At 61.1% G+C, this 17,328-nt stretch overlaps 1 protein-coding gene and 1 non-coding gene across 2 annotated transcripts; both read left to right on the top strand.

Annotated features, from left to right (window-relative positions):
• Positions 1 to 2,976: 2,976 nt before the first annotated feature.
• On the top strand, positions 2,977 to 3,118 carry LOC119867114. Its single transcript, XR_005382484.1, has one exon. It is a non-coding gene; the product is annotated as a U4 spliceosomal RNA (small nuclear RNA).
• An 8,440-nt stretch (positions 3,119 to 11,558) lies between these two features.
• S100B (S100 calcium binding protein B) lies at positions 11,559 to 15,879 on the top strand. The gene is made up of 3 exons (XM_038581715.1): positions 11,559 to 11,716; positions 13,180 to 13,318; positions 14,793 to 15,879. Exons 1-3 carry the CDS (start codon positions 11,679 to 11,681, stop codon positions 14,931 to 14,933), a joined length of 318 nt encoding a protein of 105 aa, XP_038437643.1. The 5' UTR covers positions 11,559 to 11,678; the 3' UTR covers positions 14,934 to 15,879.
• Positions 15,880 to 17,328: the final 1,449 nt, after the last annotated feature.

Here is a 17,328-nt window from a genome sequence, read left to right as displayed (position 1 = left end):
CTCGTGGGTCAGGGTCGGGGGTCAGGGTCTGGATTGGGGTTGAGCTCAGGGTCAGGGCCGGGGTCAGGGCTCTGGGGTCAGGGCTCAGGGTCAGGGTGGGGGTTGGGGCTCAAGGTCAAGGCCGGGGTCAGGGCTCGGGGCTTAGGGCTCAGGATTGAGGTAGGGTCAGGGCTCGGGGTCAGGCTCGGGCTGAGGGCTCAGGGGCCGGGTCGGGGTCGGGGTCAAGGCTCATGATCGGGCTCGGGCTCGGCCGGGGGGAGCTGCGGGGCAGCCGCGGAGCCCACGGCGTGAGGGTGGGCAGGGCTCCGAGGGGCCGCTGCAGGTCCCGGCGAGGAGCCGAGGGCAGCTTGCCAGGCACAGCGAGTCGGGGGCAGGGGCGCGGGCGGCCTCGGGGGCAGCCCAGGGGACAGGCGTCCCGCCTGATGTCCAGGGCCGCGGCCTCTCCCGGCAGGAGACTCCGCAAGAGGAGCCTCAGGGTGAAGGCAGGTCCCCGCGGCTGGGCCGCCAAGGCTGGGGACACCCGCCTCTGGGGCTCAGGCCCACACGGGGGGACCGCGGCCTCCGTGGGCCCTGTGCACCCGCCTCGCCCCGCAGCCATCGGGCTCTGTGGCCGTGGGCCACGGCAGTCTCGCGGCTGGAGAGCAAGGGGTTCGGGGGGCCGGGGACCCCGGGGTCAGCACCCACAGCACACGGTGGGACGAGGCCGGGGGCCACACACTAAGCGACCACTCAGGGGCAAGCAGGGTGGCTCCTTATGGGAAGGGAAAGGGAAGGATGGAGCCAAGGTCCCTGCCTCGGAGGACACTCCCAGGCCTGCCCGAGGCCCTGGGGACGCGGGCGCAGGTGGGCTTCAGAACTGCTTCGGCAGCGCCCACCCTGCTCCCCGTTCCCCACTTTGAATAGCAGAGACGCCCCCCCGCCCCCCAGGAAGGGCGCGGATTCCGACCTCGCGGCTCCTCCTGAGACATCAGTCACCCTCAAGGAGGCTCGCCTGCGGCCCCTCGCGGGTGGACACCCTGGCGCTACCCGCACGGTGGGGGAGGCCTTGGTGGTCCCGGGCGGTGCAGGTGCATGGGGCGCAGGCACAGGGGGGCCGGCGCGAGCTCTCCCTTCCCACGTGGTCTTCTCCGGTCCCCTCTCCCCGCGAGGTCAGGTCTAAACCCCTCCCCGTGGTTCTGGGCTGCCTTCCTCCCGCCCGTAACCAACGGAAGGTGCTGAGTCACCCACACGACGTCCGACCAGGTCAAGAGTCCACGCAACGTCCACCCGGCCCTCGATGCCCCCCTGGAGAAAGGCAGCCCCGTGTGGGAAGCTGACCGCGCTGGAACCGCCCTGGGGAGACCACGTTCGGCGCCAGTGTGGACTCAGCCCGGCCTTGCACTCGTCTCCAAGGCCCCAGACGTGTGAGCGAGGCCACCCGGCCCAGCTCGGGGGCCAGCCAAAGGCCAGCGACGACCTCAATGGACACCACGTGGGGCAAAGAGTAGCTCCAGGCGCAGCCCAAGTCCTGAGCTACCAAACGGGTAGGATCTGGTAAACGGGGGTTCCCTGAGCCCCCAAGCTTTGGGGCAGTTTGCTTTCCAGCAACAGCAAACGGGATGCCCTGGCCCCTGAGGAAGCGTCTTTCCCACATGAATGATCCAGGAGGGTCTCGTTCACGGGCGATGCAGGTCTAGCCACTTCTTCATAAAGCCTTTGGCTGTTGTGGGTAGAAACACCCAGTACTTTCTAAATGATGGATTTCTGATTGGTTTTTATTTACAAGGAAACACACAAGTTTGGTAATTCGGGTTTGCCTACGAAACTCTTCCTATGGCATTGCTTTTAGAAATGCTCGGGAAAATAAAGATGGAAGAATCAAATATACTCATTTCTTCCCCAAAGACTTACTTAAAAAAAAAACAAAAGATACTGAATTTGCAAAAAGAAATACCTGCCTCCTAAATATTGCAGAGAAAATGTGTCTCTCTTGCTTGTCTGAAGAGCAGGCATTTCCACATGCGGTCCTGCGTGAAGGCGGCGTTGCAACCCCGTCAGAGCTTGGACCCTGACGACAGACCTGGGGTCAGACCCAGGCTTTGCCACTGAGCGGTGACCTGACCTGCGCAGTCTCTGCCTCCACTGAGCCCCAGTTTCTTCTGAGGATGCAGAAAGCTGACAAGGCTGAGAAGGCTCCTCCCCGGTCTGGAGGTGTCGTCGGCAGGCGGGTACAGCCCGGTCCCTGGTGGGTCTCTGCCCACGCACCCCCCGTGTCCGGGGCAAGCCCCGGGGCTGCGCCTTCCAGACCGTCACCTGAGGAGCCCAGGGCCCACCCTCTTAAGCAGCTCCTGGGCCACCAGAGCATGCTCGCGTCCGGGACCTGCTGAGGGACCTGCCCAGGGGGAGAACTCACCGTGGGGGGTGCGGTTGTCACTCCACGGGGGCGTCTGTCCCAGCGGGAGCCACCGTGAGTCCCCAGGGCCTCTGCTGGCTGCAGGACCCTCTTGACCCAACATGTGTTGGGGCTTCTCCTCCTTCTCCTGGTTTCCAGGTAGCGAGAAGGGCAGTGCGCCGGGTGGGGGCGGGGGCCAGGGGGACCCAGCACCCGCGAACCCCCTTCCACTCCTGGGCACCTAGTTTTGCGTTTTAGAAGCTGTGCTATGCGCACTGTCCTCTCCGCCTCTGCGTCCCACGGTCCTAGTTGGAGGGAGGTGGGAGGCAACCAGCGTGCGTCCGGGGGGCCCTGCAGGTGGAGGGACCCCCGCGCTGGACCCAGACCTTCCCGCAACAGCCTTCCTCTTGCAATCCTTAAAAAAGTTTCAGCATATTAAGAATTCATCAGTTAAAAAAAAAACAAAACAAAAAAAAAAAATTAAAAAAAAAAAAAAAGAATTCATCAGTTAAGCTACGGATACAAACATATTACCTAAGTCACATTTAAAGGCCAAGAGGTCGTTTTAGGTGCATAACAAATTTAATGTTCATATACACGGAATCAGCTTTGCGCAGTGGCAGTATCGTAGCCAATGAGGTTTATCCGAGGCGCGATTATTGCTAATTGATACACACGGAATCATATCATTTATTCAATACCTACCACGTTAGGTTTTAATCCAAGTGTTGTCTACCTTTCCTATGAGTTCATCTGAGTGCCCTGTACATTCGTTTATATCAGCCCCCGTCGGAGCTATTAGATAATAAGTCTACATGGGGGTGTATTTCAGGCCTATGAAAACAGTGAATGTAGCAGTGACTCTTTACAGCATCTTCAACTTAAAGTTTGTTTCTGGAAAACAAAAACCCGTGTTGTCCCGCAGTAGGAAACTGCCAGGAACTGGGCTTCTGGAGTCCCACATCCCTGTCCTTCACCTTCCGGAGTGTTCCCGGGTTGGCTCGGGAGCCCGGCGGCACCTGCGGCCCGCGGCGCACACATCCTCACAGAGAAGCTTGTTGCTCGGCGGCTCGCGGTGGCCACTGCTGCCACTGCTGCGTTGCTCCGGCCACAGCGACACAAAGCCCAGGAATGTGTGATGCACGTAGAGCAGTGAGGCTAAAAAGTGTCCCCATTGAGCAAAAAACAAATAGGCTGATACAGTGATTTTTTTGAACTTTAAACCTGACACGAGTTTATGGCAAATGTCCAAAATTCCAAGAGCCCCTAAAATCCATAAACAGTGCGATCACATACGAGGCTGTCGTGGAGTCCTGCGCAAGGGGCGGGCGGTCAGTTCTGGGCTGGGGTCTGGCCGCTGCTCCGCCGGGCAGCTCGGGGCCTCCGCGTGACCCGCCCCGCACGCGCGAGCAAGGCCGGGCCTCGCGGGGGCACGCCCGCTGTGCTGCAGCCTCCAGGCCTGCTCCACAGTGACAAAGAACGTTGAAAAACAGAAACAAGAACAAAGGCCTGTTGTTCGCTGGGTCTCCCGGTGCCGCAGCCCCATGGCAAATCCCGGGCGGGCAGAGGGGCCAGAGGAACGCTGATGCTGCGGCGACCGCTTAGAAACCAAATGGGTTCACGGAATCCGATGTGGGGTAAAAACAATAAAATGTGATGCCCGGGGACGCAGGGACGCAGGGACGCCGCCAGAACCCGCCTGGGCCTCCGGGCCTGGCAGCACCTGTTGGCCGGCGACCTCCTGTTCCGAGTCCCCGACCCACGGGCTCAGCAGGCAGCGCCGGGAGCCTTCCACGGAGGACGGCGGGGACTTTGTGGCGGCCCGGTCCCCGGGCACCGACGGCCTCTGCATGGCGCACACGTGTGAACCCGTATCTGTGCAATCCCCTCGGGCACAACCGCCTCCCCCTTCACTGAGGCTCACACAGGTGAAGTGCGGCCTCCACGATGGCAGGATTCGAACCCGGCTCCGGGATCGCCCCCCCCACCCCCGGTTGCGTTCTTCAGAACAGGGAGGGCGATTCATTCTCACTGTCTTGAGACTCGCACTCGCCACAACAAAGTCTTTGTCCCCTCTCCCACGTCCCTCCGGACACAGGCGCCCCTTTCTCCCCGTGGACGCGGTCACTGTCAGGGCCCCGTGAGCAGCTTGGTGGCGGATGGCACTGCCCTTCCACCGGAGAACAATGTCCCGCCCGTGGCCTTCCCTCCACGGGGCTCAGCCCAGGACCCATGCGGGCGGGGTGGCGGGGCGCTCCGTGCACCTGTGGGGTGCCCCAGGCCCGCGCCCCTCCACGCCCCATCCACGCACCTGTGCGTCTAGAGGGGCCGTGGACCAGACGCCGGAGCCCCTGTCGCCCCCCGGCCACCAATTCTGCACCTACCGACAGTGCGGCGGCCTGTTCCACCTGCAGCCGCGTGACACCGGGACGGGCAGTGCAGGGCTGGGGTGCAGCTCGGGGCGGAGCCATGGGGCCCCGGGAGAGGGCGAGGAGGCCCCAGGACGCGGCCTCCCGCAGGAAGCACTGGGCATGAAGGACGTCACCCCGCCACCAACCGTGTGGCCAGCAGCGCTCGGGGAGCCTTGGGGTGAGCGGAGCCGTGGGTGGCGAAGGATGGGGTTCAGTGGCCCAGGGGTGGCCGCACAGAAGGCCTGGCCACGGCGACCATCCCGCACCCTTCGAACCGTCCCAGCAAGTGACCGACCGAGCCCACGGAGGGCGCCCATGGACATGGGAGCGGCGCATCTGGGGTCGGGTGTCTGTGGGCCGAGGCTGACCCGCGGGGCCTGCGGCGGCCCCAGGACACGTCACAGCCGCTGTCGGAGGGACCGGCTGATGTCACGAAGAATCCACACGTGTGACGTCAGAAATGTTCTTGCAGGAAAATGTGGGGCGAAGCACGTCAGTCAGTGGGGGGTGTGTGTCGCATATCCACAGTAGGACCGTGGGCTCCGGGCTCGGGGCCGCCACCCCCTCTGCCCCTCCTGCACCGCGGTCACCCTCCCCGAGGGCCCCGTGGTTCTGTAGGATGTATAGGTGTACTCGGGGGGCAGAGGCGGGGGCCCCGGCGACGCCCATGACCCTGAGGTCACAGCCGGAGCCGAAATAGGAGCCGGGGCCTAACCAACCACCGTGGGCGCCCCTCCACAGAGCGTCCTTGGATTTTCCTCACTTTAAATCACTGGGGCCTCATGGCAGAGCAGTAAAGAGCTAAATGGACATTTGGGTTCTCTCGTCACCTAGCGCTCGGTCTGGGTCCGAGGGACATAAGGAATCGTGACAGTAAAAGAGGCCCCGAGACGCGGGCGGCCAGGCTGGGTCGGGCGGCCCACGGGGGGCGGGGGCACCCACTGCCGCGCCGGCAATGCCAGGCCTGGCTCCCTCTCGGGCCCGTCACCTCCAGGACGGGCGACGCAGGGTGCTCACGAGCCCTTGGTGGGAAGGCAGCGAGTCCCCGCACTCGGTGCCTCCGAGCACGAGCCCTGCGAGGGCGCCCCTCAGCCGGGCCCACCCATCCCCGCTGTGGCCGCGCGGGCCTGGGCATGGACAGCAGCCGCGAGGCTCTGGCCGCTGACGCCGCTCAGTGGTCCCTGACCCACAACCTCGGGCCCCGAGCCACATCTGTGCACGAGCTGGAAAGTCACCGCCCCTCCCAGTCCTCGACGCAGCTCAGGGAGCACAGGTGAACCCAGGCTGCTGGGCAGGTGCAGAGAATGTCGGGCTGCCTGCTGGGTGTGAGCCCGAGCCCTGCAGTGGTCTCTGCACTCAGCACTCAGCACTCTGTACTTAGCCCCCAGCACTCAACACTGTGCACTCTGTACTTAGCACTTTGCACTCTGTATTTAGTCCTCAGCACTCTACACTCTGCACTCAGCACTCAGAAGGTGCTGAGACCTCCGGGGCACAAGCAGGCTGAGCAGGGCAGGCGGGCAGGCAGAGGGGTGGCAAGCTGACGTGAATGCAAGTTGTGCAGTGTCCGTGTCAGAGAGCCAGGCCAGCGCACCCAGGGCTGCCCCCACTGGACAGGCGGCAGCACCAGCAGATGCCGTCAGGGACAGTGAAGGCCGCCCCCCAGATGCCGGAGGGGGAGCCCCTGCTAACACCCTCGCTGCAAAGCCCAGCACCTGGCCCACTGTCAGGAGGGGCTGCGGGTGCAGCACAGGGGCTGAAGCAGAGTCAGGCCCAAGAGGCCGCAGGCCGTCATGGGTGGGTCTGCCCATCTGGCCACCCAGCATCCCTCAGCACCGTCCCACCCACAGCTGAACCCCCTGGCAACCACCGAATTTCTACCTAAAAAGACCACCGTCTCTGTCGCCAGGGAGGTAGTTCCTCCCCAAACGAGAGGGTTCCCGGCCTCAGCCACCCTCGAACCCATCGCCGGCTAATTTAGTTCTCCCCAGATCAGTCATGGTTCGGTTCTACTGAAAATTCAGTCACCTAAAAAGTAACAAAATGCTTACCTCCAACAACTGGTTTATAAAATAAAAACTGGGAAGGAGAAAGAAAAAAATGGTTAGAGCACGGGTGTTGATAAGCACACGCACATAACGAGCTTGCACAGGCCTCGCTCACGGGGTCACCACTGCCACTCCCGGCTTCCTCCTTCAGCCACCCACTCCGCATCTCCTGGTCCTCAGGGGACAGTGCCCGGGTCCCTTATCCTGGTAGAATGACCCAAATCTTCATTCCTGAAGGGCCTGAGTCCTCAAGTCCTGCTTTATTTGTATTTTTTTATGTTTTTGGTTGCTACGGTTTCCATTAATCCCTGCGGCTGGTCACGGAAGTATGACGGCTGTGGCCCGGGCTCCAGGGTCCTCCTCACCTCTGCTGTGCAGTGACCCACCTTCCCCTGGGCCATCGGGACCAATCACTCAAGCCACTGGACTAGCCCTTTATTTCCCTGACGGTTCCACCGACGGAATACGGAGCCCACACTGGTCTGGTGGCGGTCAGGTTCCAGTTCAGCGGGACCCCTGCGACGGAGACCACAGACACGGACAGGGACCCCAGGGGCCACGGACACGGACAGGGACCCTGGAGGCCACGGACACAGACAGAGAAAGGAGGAAATGCAATAGGAGTTGGTGTCCAAAGAGCCTGGGCCCCCTGCTCACGTGTCCCAGGCATTTCCATGGGATAACGTGCTGCTGTTACACACACACCCAAAGTTACGACTAACGTGCATCAGACAATACTTGAATCGTGTGATCTCCAGATGTCCCAGGGTTAGGTTTTCAGTCTCCATGAAGGCCCAGTAGCAAACCGGAAGCTGTCTCAAAATGAGAATAGTCAACACGTGGAACATTCTCCAGAATAGATCATATACTAGGTTACAAATCAGGTCTCAACTGGTACAATAAGATTGGGATTATTCCCTGCATATTCTCAGACCACAACACTTTAAAACTTGAACTCAATCGCAAGAGGAAAGTTGGAAGGAATGCAAACATTTGGAGGTTAAAGAGCATCCTAGGGCAGCCCGGGTGGCTCAGCGGTTTGGCACTGCCTTTGGCCCAGGGCCGGATCCTGGAGACCCGGGATCGAGTCCCACATCAGGCTCCCTGATGGAGCCTGCTTCTCCCTCTGCCTGTGTCTCTGCCTCTCTCTCTGTGTCTCTCATGAATAAATAAATAAAATAAAATAAATAAGTATTAAAAAAAAGAGCATCCTACTAAAGAATGAATGGGTCAACCAGGAAATTAAGAAAAATTTTAAAAATTCATGGAAATAAATGAAAATGAAAACACAACGGTTCAAAATCTTTGAGATTCAGCAAAGGTGGTCCTAAGAGGGAAGTACATTACAATATGTCTTTCTCAAAAAGTTAGAAAAATCTCAAGCACACAAGATAACCATACACCTAAAGGAGCTGGAGAAAGAACAGCAAATAAAGCCCAAATCAAACAGGAGAAGAGAAATGATAAAGATTAGAGCAGAAATCAGTGAAATAGAAACCAGAAGAACAGTGGAACAGATTGACAAAACTAGAAGCTGATTCTTTGAAAGAATTAATAAGATTGAACCCCTAGCCAAACCGAAAAGAAAAGAGAAAGGACCCAAATTAATAAAACCATGAATGAGAGAGAAGAGATCGCGACCAACACCAAGGAAATACAAACAATTTTTAAAACATATTGTGAACAACTATATGCCAACAAATTAGGCAATCTGGAAGAAACGAATGCATTCCTGGAAACTTATAAACTACCAAAACGGAAACAGGAAGAAAGAGAAAATCTGAGCAGACCCATAACCAGCAAGGAAATTGAAGCACTAATCAAAAATCTTCCAAAAAACAAGAGTCAAGGCCAGATGGTTTCCCAGGGGAATTATACTAAATATTTAAAGAAGAAATAATATCTATTCTTCTGAAGCTGTTTTAAAAAATAGAAATGGAAGGAAAACTTCCAGACTCATTCTATGAGGCCAGCACTTCCTTGATCTCAAAAGCAGATAAAGACCCACCACAAAGGAGAATTAAAGATCAATATCTTTGAGGAACATGGAACCCAAAATTCTCACCAAGGTAGTAGCCAATAGGATTCAACAGTACATTAAAAGGATCAGATATTAAAATCCTGACTAAGTGGGATTTATTCCTGGCCTGCAAGGGTGCTTCAACATTTGCACATCAATCAGCTGATACTTCACATTAATAAAAGGAAGGACAAGAACCATAGGATCCTCTCAATTGACACAGAGAAGGCATTTGACAAAATACAGCACTCTTTCTTAATTAAAACTCTCCATAATGTAGGGATAGAGGGAACATTCCTCAGCATCTTAAAGGCCATCCACAAAAAGCCCACAGCAAATATCATCCTCGATGGGGAAACAGTGGAGCCTTTCCCCTAAGATCAGGAACACGACAGGGATGTCCACTCCACTCTCACCACTGATATGCACACAGTCCTAGAAGTCCTGGCCTCAGCAGTCAGACAACAAAAAGAAATAAAAGGCATTCGAATGGGCAAAGAAGAAGTCAAACTCTCTGTGTTCATAGATGACGATACTTTATATGGAAAACCCGAAGGACTCTACCCCAAAATTACTCAGACCTCACACTGAGGGCCGCTGGAGGGAGGGGCACGCGGTCACGGGGAGACAGGCATGGAGGCGGCACGGGATGTCACGAGCACTGTGTGTTACAGACAACTGGTGAGTCCCTGACCTCTACCTCTGTAAGACACACTATATGTAACTTACCTGAATTTAAATTAAAAAATAAAGTCATTATTTAAAAAAAACAAAAAAACCACTGGTTTTGAGAACAAGGCGTCAGATGGGCAGCTGGTCCCCGAGCCGGGGCTGTGCTGACCTTCTCCCAGGGAGACGCCTCGAGGGCTGGAGGTGCCCCAGAAGATGCTGCCCGCAGCGCAGTGGCCCCGTTCTCTGCCGTCCTTGCCCGCCGCACGTGGTCTGTGGCGTCGCCACCTTTGCCTCCCAATGGCATTAGACGCAACCTTCTCCCCGGGGAGCCGGGCTGCTCAGTCCACTGTCGTGATAAGAAGGGAAAGTTCCCGGGACGTCCCCCCAGCTTCTCCGGGCACAGCGGGCCCCAGCCTGGCGTCGCAGAGCCGAGGGCAGGTGCCAGCAGCTGGGACGAGCCTCCTCCACATTCGGGGAGCGTCCCTGCCCCGCGGACCCACGCAAGCTGCTCCGGACTCTGTCCCCGAACAGCATGAAGCCCTCCTTGGACTAGTGGCTGTGGGGCCACTTAGCAGCCCTGGGAATTCACGTCCCTCGGAGCTGGATCTACTAATCTCAGAGGGAGGTTTCCTCTGCGTGGTCGTGTCAGGCAGTGGCTGTGGGTCCTGAGGGTGGGGGGCCTGGTGTGCGGGGCCGGGGTCTGGGAGGCCCTTTCCCACGGCACTCGGGGCACGGCCCACGCAGGTCTGGGGACTTGGGGCTCAGGCTGCACTTCCACACCTGCCGCGGGGGCTCCCGACCTGCACCCTCCTGCCGGCGAGGGCCCCTGAGCACGGCGCCCGCACCCCGACCCATAGACCTCTGTGGACCGGGGAGCCTCGCGGGCCTGGCCCCACCTGCTGGACGTCAGGAGGCCGCGCGGCCACACACGTGGCCACACACGTGGCTCCCACAGGAGCGTGGCGGTCCCGTGGGCCGAGTTGGGAGGCCGAGAGGTGGGTGCAGCCCCAGGTGGGAGCGCAGTGGGCGGCGGAGAGGGCGCTGGGCTCACAAGCACAGGGCGGAGGAGGCGCTTCAGCAGCGTCGTCCCGGCTGCTAACCCGCGTGTCCCTGGCGGCCGGGACCTGCCCATGGCTCTGGACGAAGCGGCCGCTCCCGTCCTCTGAGCCCGCGTGGCAGGCCCTGGGCTCTGAGGCTGCGGCGGGGCAGGGGGAGCAGCGGGGGGCACAGGCCCAGGTCCCACCTCGTGGGGCGGGCGTCCGGGCCAGCTGGGCAGGCGTCCCGTGGCCCAGTGTCCTGCGTGCTGACCGCGGGGTAGCTGGGCCGCCTGGGGTCTCAGGGCGCCTGCTGCAAACAGCTCAGGGACGGCACCACAGAGGAGGGAGGAGGCGTGGGGTACAGCGTGGGCCTGGCCGCCCGAGGCCGTCGAGGGGCGACCCCGGTGTCCGCGACCAGGCTGGACACACGCCCAGGGCCCCATCTGCCCCCTGGGACCTCACCCCGTGGGCCCGGGAGTGGGGGGCACCTGGCAAGTCTGACCACGTCGGGTGAGGATCTTCCTGTGCTGCAGGTGGAGGCTCCGTGGAGCAGGGACCCTGGAGCGGAGGGTGAGCTCAGGGCACTAAGGGGAGGACGGGGCGGGAGGGGGGGGCTGCAGGGGGCGGGGGGTGGCCTGCGGGGGCCGGGGGGGGGTGGCAGGCGGCCGGCAGAGCCCCAGGGGTCCGCCCAGCTGGGCAGCAGCCTCCGTCCTCCTGAGCAGCCTGTTCTTGGAAGCTCTGCGGTCTTGGCTGCACATTTATTTGCTGGAACCGTCGCTGGGCACCCCCACCCCGGGCATCCCCCCGCCCCCACCCCCAGCCTTAGAGGAACATCAATATTCATGTATAATTAAAAAAACAGCACAAAAAGCTGACTCCCTACTTCCTGCCCCGCAGGCCTTTCTCCCCCTTGGCCCGAACGCAGGCCTGGCTCCCCTGCCAGTCCGCGGGCGGCCGCGGCTCAATGCTGCCTGTGTGCAGGCCCGGCCCCCCCACCGCCCCCCTGCTGCCCCCTCACCCCCATTGGCTGCCCGGGCCCACAGCGGCCGCGCCCCAGCGCCCAGACGGGATAAGACGGCGCCCCCACCGCCGGCCACTCTGGACGCCGCAGCTGAACAGATGGACGCAGGGACGACGGCAGCTGTGGAGCCGCTGACGTGAGGACGTGGGGGGCAGGGAGCACGGGCAGGACTGCCCTTTGGGTGGCCAGCAGCCCCTCAGTGTGGGGACCCCCAGGCGTAGCCCTCGGTTCTCCCTGAGCCAGGGACCTGGGCCGGGCTCCGCGGGGACAGCCAGCACTGCGTCGTGAGCCTCCAGGGGCAGAGCTCGAACCCCGGGCCGCCGATCTCGAGGGCGAGCGCGTCCCGACCACACGCACCTGCCGGGCGTCCTCCCGCAGCGGCCCGCGGGTCTACACCAGGAGGTTCCAGCGGGTTGGAGCGTGGGTCTGGCGGGCGGACTGTCCTCGGTGTTGGGTCTCCTGGGGGGCCGGTCCCTTCCCATGTCGGGTGGGACGCATCCCTGCGGCCGGGGTGGAAGCGCACAGGCCCCTGGCTTCCCACGTGAGGCCACGCAGGAACGCCGGGCTTGAGCTCCAGTTCTGTTAAAAGGCTATAACCCAGGGCAAAGTGTGAAAGGGAACATTTTTAAATTAATTTCCGTGTGCTTATGAAGAACGCCCCCTACACGGAGCTTCCAGGCATGTGGAATGTAGGTCTTATCCGTTTCCTTTTAAAAAACCCCACTAGTCAGGCTCCGCGAGAACAGAATCAGAATGATGCAAAAGCTTCTCGGGTTTTTTGTTCTGTTTGCAAAAACCAAAACCACTCACTGAAAGCCGGGGTGCAAGGAGGTGAGAAGGGCGAAGCGTCAAGGATTCTAGCCCACCTCAGCTGCTGAACCGGCGCGAGGCCACTCCGACCACTGGGGACCGGGACCAGGGGCCACGGGTTACCTGGGTGCGGGCGAGGGCCCTCGGTGCTTTGTCCTTTGAGAAATCAGATAGAGTTTTACATCTCTTCTCCAACTTATTTCTTAGATTCTGCGACACGGGAACGATTTTTCAAAAATCAGATGTGGTTTTGTATGGTTTTCAGCTCTGACGGAGCAAAGGTAGCGATTGCCCGTCACCGCCGAGGGGGGACAGTCGGGACGATCCACAGCCCCCGAGGGCTCTCCGGGTCCCGACCCCCCGGGGGCTCCTCCATGACCTCCCCGTGCTCCCGAGGCGGCGCATGTGGCCTTTGTGCCCCAAGTTTCCAGTTCAGGGCGAGGCTGCGCCGTGGCCATGGTCCCCGAGCGAGGGAAGCGCAGCCTCGGAGGCCCTTTGCTTGCGGAGCTGGAGTCACACGTTCCTTCAAGGGCTGCAAGTTCCTCAGGGTCTTTGGAAGGAGGGCCGTTCCTTCATGTGGGGGTGACGGCGGGGCCAGGGCCGCGGCTCAGCTTGGGGTGCCCCGTACCCCGCCCCCGACGTGGCGGATGCCCCCCCTCGGCCTGCTCCACACACCTCACTTGGGGCCTTGGCCTCGGAGCCCACGGGGGGGTGGTGGGCCAGGGGGCCAGGGGGTGGAGGGCGGCCCCGAGGAGCGAGGAGCGCTGAGCCACTTGTCTCCGGCGCCAGGATGTCGCAGCTGGAGAAGGCGGCGCTGGCCCTGCTCGACGTGTTCCAGCAGTACTCGGCGCGGGCGGGTGGTGGGCGCAGGCTGAGGAAGGCCGACGTCAAGGAGCTCATCGGCAGCGAGCTCGCCCACTTCCTGGAGGTGAGGCCCCGGGCCGGGGGGCGGGAGCGGCGCCTCCGGGGGCCCAGCACAGTGGGGTGGCGCCAGCTCGGCCTTGGGGCCCTCAGGGGGCCACTGGCTCCACGCTCAGGCTTGGGGAGACCGGCCGCGACCCCGCGTGTCCCCCGCACCCCAGGCCCGAGCCCTCGAGGCCATGAACTGCAGTCCCAGGGCACCTGCCTGCCCTGGCCGCCCCGAAGGTCACCCGTCGGACCCCACACGCGGGAAACGGCCACGCCATGAGCCGGTGCGTGAAGGTCTGACCACGACCTGGTTCCGGAGACGCTGCCGGAGCGCTGGGGTCTGGCCCTGCTCACGCTCGGGAACCGCCCCCCGATCCCCAGGCCCCCCAGTGCCCTCATCCCCCCAGTGCCCCCAGTCCCCATCTCCCCATTCTCCTGTCCTCCCAGGCCCCCCAGCCCCTCTCCGTCCCCCCAGACCCCCCCTACAGCGAGGCAGCACCACAGCCCCACACGGACTCGCCCTCGCTGGGACCCGCCTCCCCAAGGCAGGGGAAGCACCTGCAGGCTTCAGAGCGGGGGCGACTCCTGGGGGACCCAGGACGCTCCTCTCAGGCAGGGGTCGAGGTGCACGCCCCTCAGCCCATCCCTCCCACCTCCTGACCTAACAACCCAAACCCCCTGGTTCCTCTGTGAACAGGATTGTTCTCGGGATGAAAGGAGACAGTGTTTGTCAAGTGCCCAACATACACTGGAAGCTCAACAAGTAATTTTCAATAACTGTTAATCATTGATTTTTAAAAATATTAATTATTGGTTTTAAAATGATTAGTAATTATTGATTTTATCAGCAAATCATTGATTTAAAATTACAGCTTTAAAAGCTTAGCACGTGGGAACCAGTTTATAAAATAGTTCACGGTGAGCGCGGCCGGGGGTCATTGCAGAGAAAACACTTTCAAAACCCGAAACCTGGGGATCCCTGGGTGGCGCAGCGGTTTAGCGCCTGCCTTTGGCCCAGGGCGCGATCCTGGAGACCCAGGATCGAATCCCACGTCGGGCTCCCGGTGCATGGAGCCTGCTTCTCCCTCTGCCTGTGTCTCTGCCTCTCTCTCTCTCTCTCACTGTGTGCCTATCATAAAAAAAACAAAAACAAAAACAAAAACAAAAAAACCCCGAAACCTGCGGGAAGGACTTCCACACGCAGTGAGGAGCTCGGGGAGAAGCAGAAGTCCGTGCTTCTGTCCATGACGCCATCCTCCGCGGCCCCCTGGATGTGAGCCCGGCGACGGCGGGCGGCGGGGGCACATACCCCGCATGTCCCACGGTGCCTTTCTGGGAGCGTCCGGTGGGGGAGACGCTGGGGCCCCGGCCCCTCTGCCGCCCCGTGAACATTCTCTCTGCTGCGGACACGTCGCTGCGGTGGCCGAGGGTCAGGGACGCGCCGCGGGCCTCGGCTCATCGTAAGCGGCGGCGCAATTTGTCCTCTCTCGTAGGAGATCAAGGAGCAGGAGGTCGTGGACAAGGTCATGGAGACACTGGACAGTGACGGAGACGGCGAGTGCGACTTCCAGGAGTTCGTGGCCTTCGTGGCTATGGTCACCACCGCCTGCCACGAGTTCTTCGAGCACGAGTGAGGCGCAGCCGCGCAGGAAGCGGAGCGGGGCCGAGTCCCTGGCGCCGTGTAGCTGATTAGGAAGCTTGACGTGCTTTGTCGAGGAGACGCCGACCCCCTTTCCCGGGGCTGACCTCGGGGCCCCCATCCTCCGCTGACGGTCCGTGCGACGCGGTCACGATCCTCAGGAGGGTGTGTGCTCCGCCCGTGGTCAGGGCCGCGCACCCCCCCCCCCCAACAACGCAGCTGCCGGGACCCAAAGGATGGCTCTGGACGCACGTGGGTCCTTGTCCAAAGTACCAAGTTAGAGACGCAGCTTCGCCCCGTATCCTGTGAGAAGCCTGCCTTTTCCTAAAATGGGTTTGTCATCCGTGCGAAGGAAACCCAGGGTCGGGAGGTGGCCTGACACGCCTGCCGCCAGACGGCCAGGGCATGCTGTCCCCGGGTCCCCGCTGAGCCATGGGAGCTCAGCAAACAGGGCTACAGCACTGGGCGGGGGCAGGGGGGGCGGGTCTCCCGGCTGTCAGGGCCGACACCGCATTCTAACCACCTTCAGCGGGGCTCCTGTGCCCCGGGTCACACGTTGGTGCCGAGGCAGGAGCGCGGCTCCCAGCAGGGCGTCCACGCCCCTCCGCACACAGGTGTTCTGCAAACAGCCCCTCTGGCCTCCCCTCCTGTCTGGGAAGCGCAGGTGTCGTTCCTCACTTGCTTGTGCCGAGACAGGGTCTGCCCCGCAGCGGTTGGTGGAGCCCGAGTACGTGGGAAGCTCGACGTCACACATGGGTACCCACGAATCCAAACGTTCAAGTATTAAGTCACTTCCGGGAAAGTTCAGATTAACCTTTTCTGCCCCTTTCCCTGCTGCTTCTTTACGTGCACAGACCTGGAAACCCATAAGCCAATTGATCGCTTGTGTTTGCATCGAATAAAGAGAGCATTGTAACGGGTCCCCGTGGCCTTGAACAGGAGGCTGGAGGGAAACTGCTGCAAAGGGGGGGAAGCAGTAAGGGGCAGGCACAGGAGGCCCCCCAGAGCCAGGCGGGTGCACAGGGCCCGGGACCCTGGGATGTGCCGGGGCGGCAGGGAGTAGATGCGGCGGGGTGGGGGCAGGAGGGCCGGAGGGCAGGCCAGCACCGGGTGGGACACACCCTGGCCGAGGCTCCCACCCTGGACGCAGCGCTGGGGGGCAGGGGGGGCGGGGGGACTCGGAGACAATGGTGGCGGAAGCCAGCGCGCAGGGACCATGTGCAGGGACGGCCCATCCTGCACCCCTGGATCTGTGTCTACACCGCAGTCCCTGCCGGGCGATCCGCAGGCCTTCCTGCCGCAGAGGACGGGGGACAGGGCAGCTGGGATGCCGAGCAGGGTGCAGCGGGTGTGTGGCAGCCCGGGCGGGCCCTGCAGGGCTGGAGCCTGACGCCCCAGGGCCTCCGCCGCCAGGGCCCCTTGCTAAGGAGCAGGTCCCTGGAGGAGCCCTCACAGTAGAAACGCCCCGAATCCTGCCCCACGAGGCCAGGCGTGCACGCAGGGAGGGTGCCCCCTGCACACAAACACCCGCCAGGACCACGTTCCATGGCCGCCTGGCCTCCCAGGCCCGGGCCGACGGCAAGGCTGCTTCAAGAACTCAGCTGATCCTTCCCCTCTGAGAAGTTAGGGGAACAGCTCCGTCGGCCTAGATCCTTCTAGAATCGTGCCTGCCTTCCCTGTAGGGTGGGCGTCCGGAGCGGACGGGGTGGGGGTACCCAGCATCCCAACGCTCCAGGCCCCCACGGGCCTTCCCGTCCTGGGCTCCTGGCAGCCGGGCCCCCGCCTGCAGCTTCCTCGCAGGGAAGGCTGCTGGAGGGTGTCTACACCACAGGCCCCCACCTCCTCTCCCGGGGGCCTCACAGCGTGTGATCCCCGGACCCACCGTCCTGATCCGAGGGGCAGGCGTCGTCTTTCACCACCAAGCAGGGGGCGAGCGGGGGCCGTCGCTGCCCTTTATCCTGGGAGTCTGGCATTTTGTAAACTGCTCTTCTACTTCACTGATCGTGTGGTTTTGATTCTCATTCGACTGATCGGGTGTTCTCACAAAATACACTTTGTATTCCCGGGACAAATCCCCCAGGTCATGGTCTAGGATTCCTTTGTATCGTTTTGCGTGTTGATGGATTTTATTTGCTACTTTTTTTGAGGGTTTTTGTGACCATGTTTGTAAGAGACACGGATCCCTCGTTTCCCAGCCTGTGTAACGGTAGCCGGGGACAGTGGCCTCTCCCATTTCTAGGAAAGTTTTGTGAACAACCAGCATTAATTTGTCTTTAAATGTTTGCTAGATTCCAGCGGTGAAGCCACCTCGGTGGGTAGTTTTTTAACTACTTACGCATTATCTTTACTTGTTATTGGTCTGTTCAGATTTTTCTTCTTGCGTCAGGTTT

Source organism: Canis lupus, chromosome 31 (genome assembly GCF_011100685.1).
Source record: "Canis lupus familiaris isolate Mischka breed German Shepherd chromosome 31, alternate assembly UU_Cfam_GSD_1.0, whole genome shotgun sequence".
Taxonomy (NCBI): Eukaryota; Metazoa; Chordata; class Mammalia; order Carnivora; family Canidae; genus Canis; species Canis lupus.
This window is presented reverse-complemented; position numbering and strand designations above follow the sequence as displayed.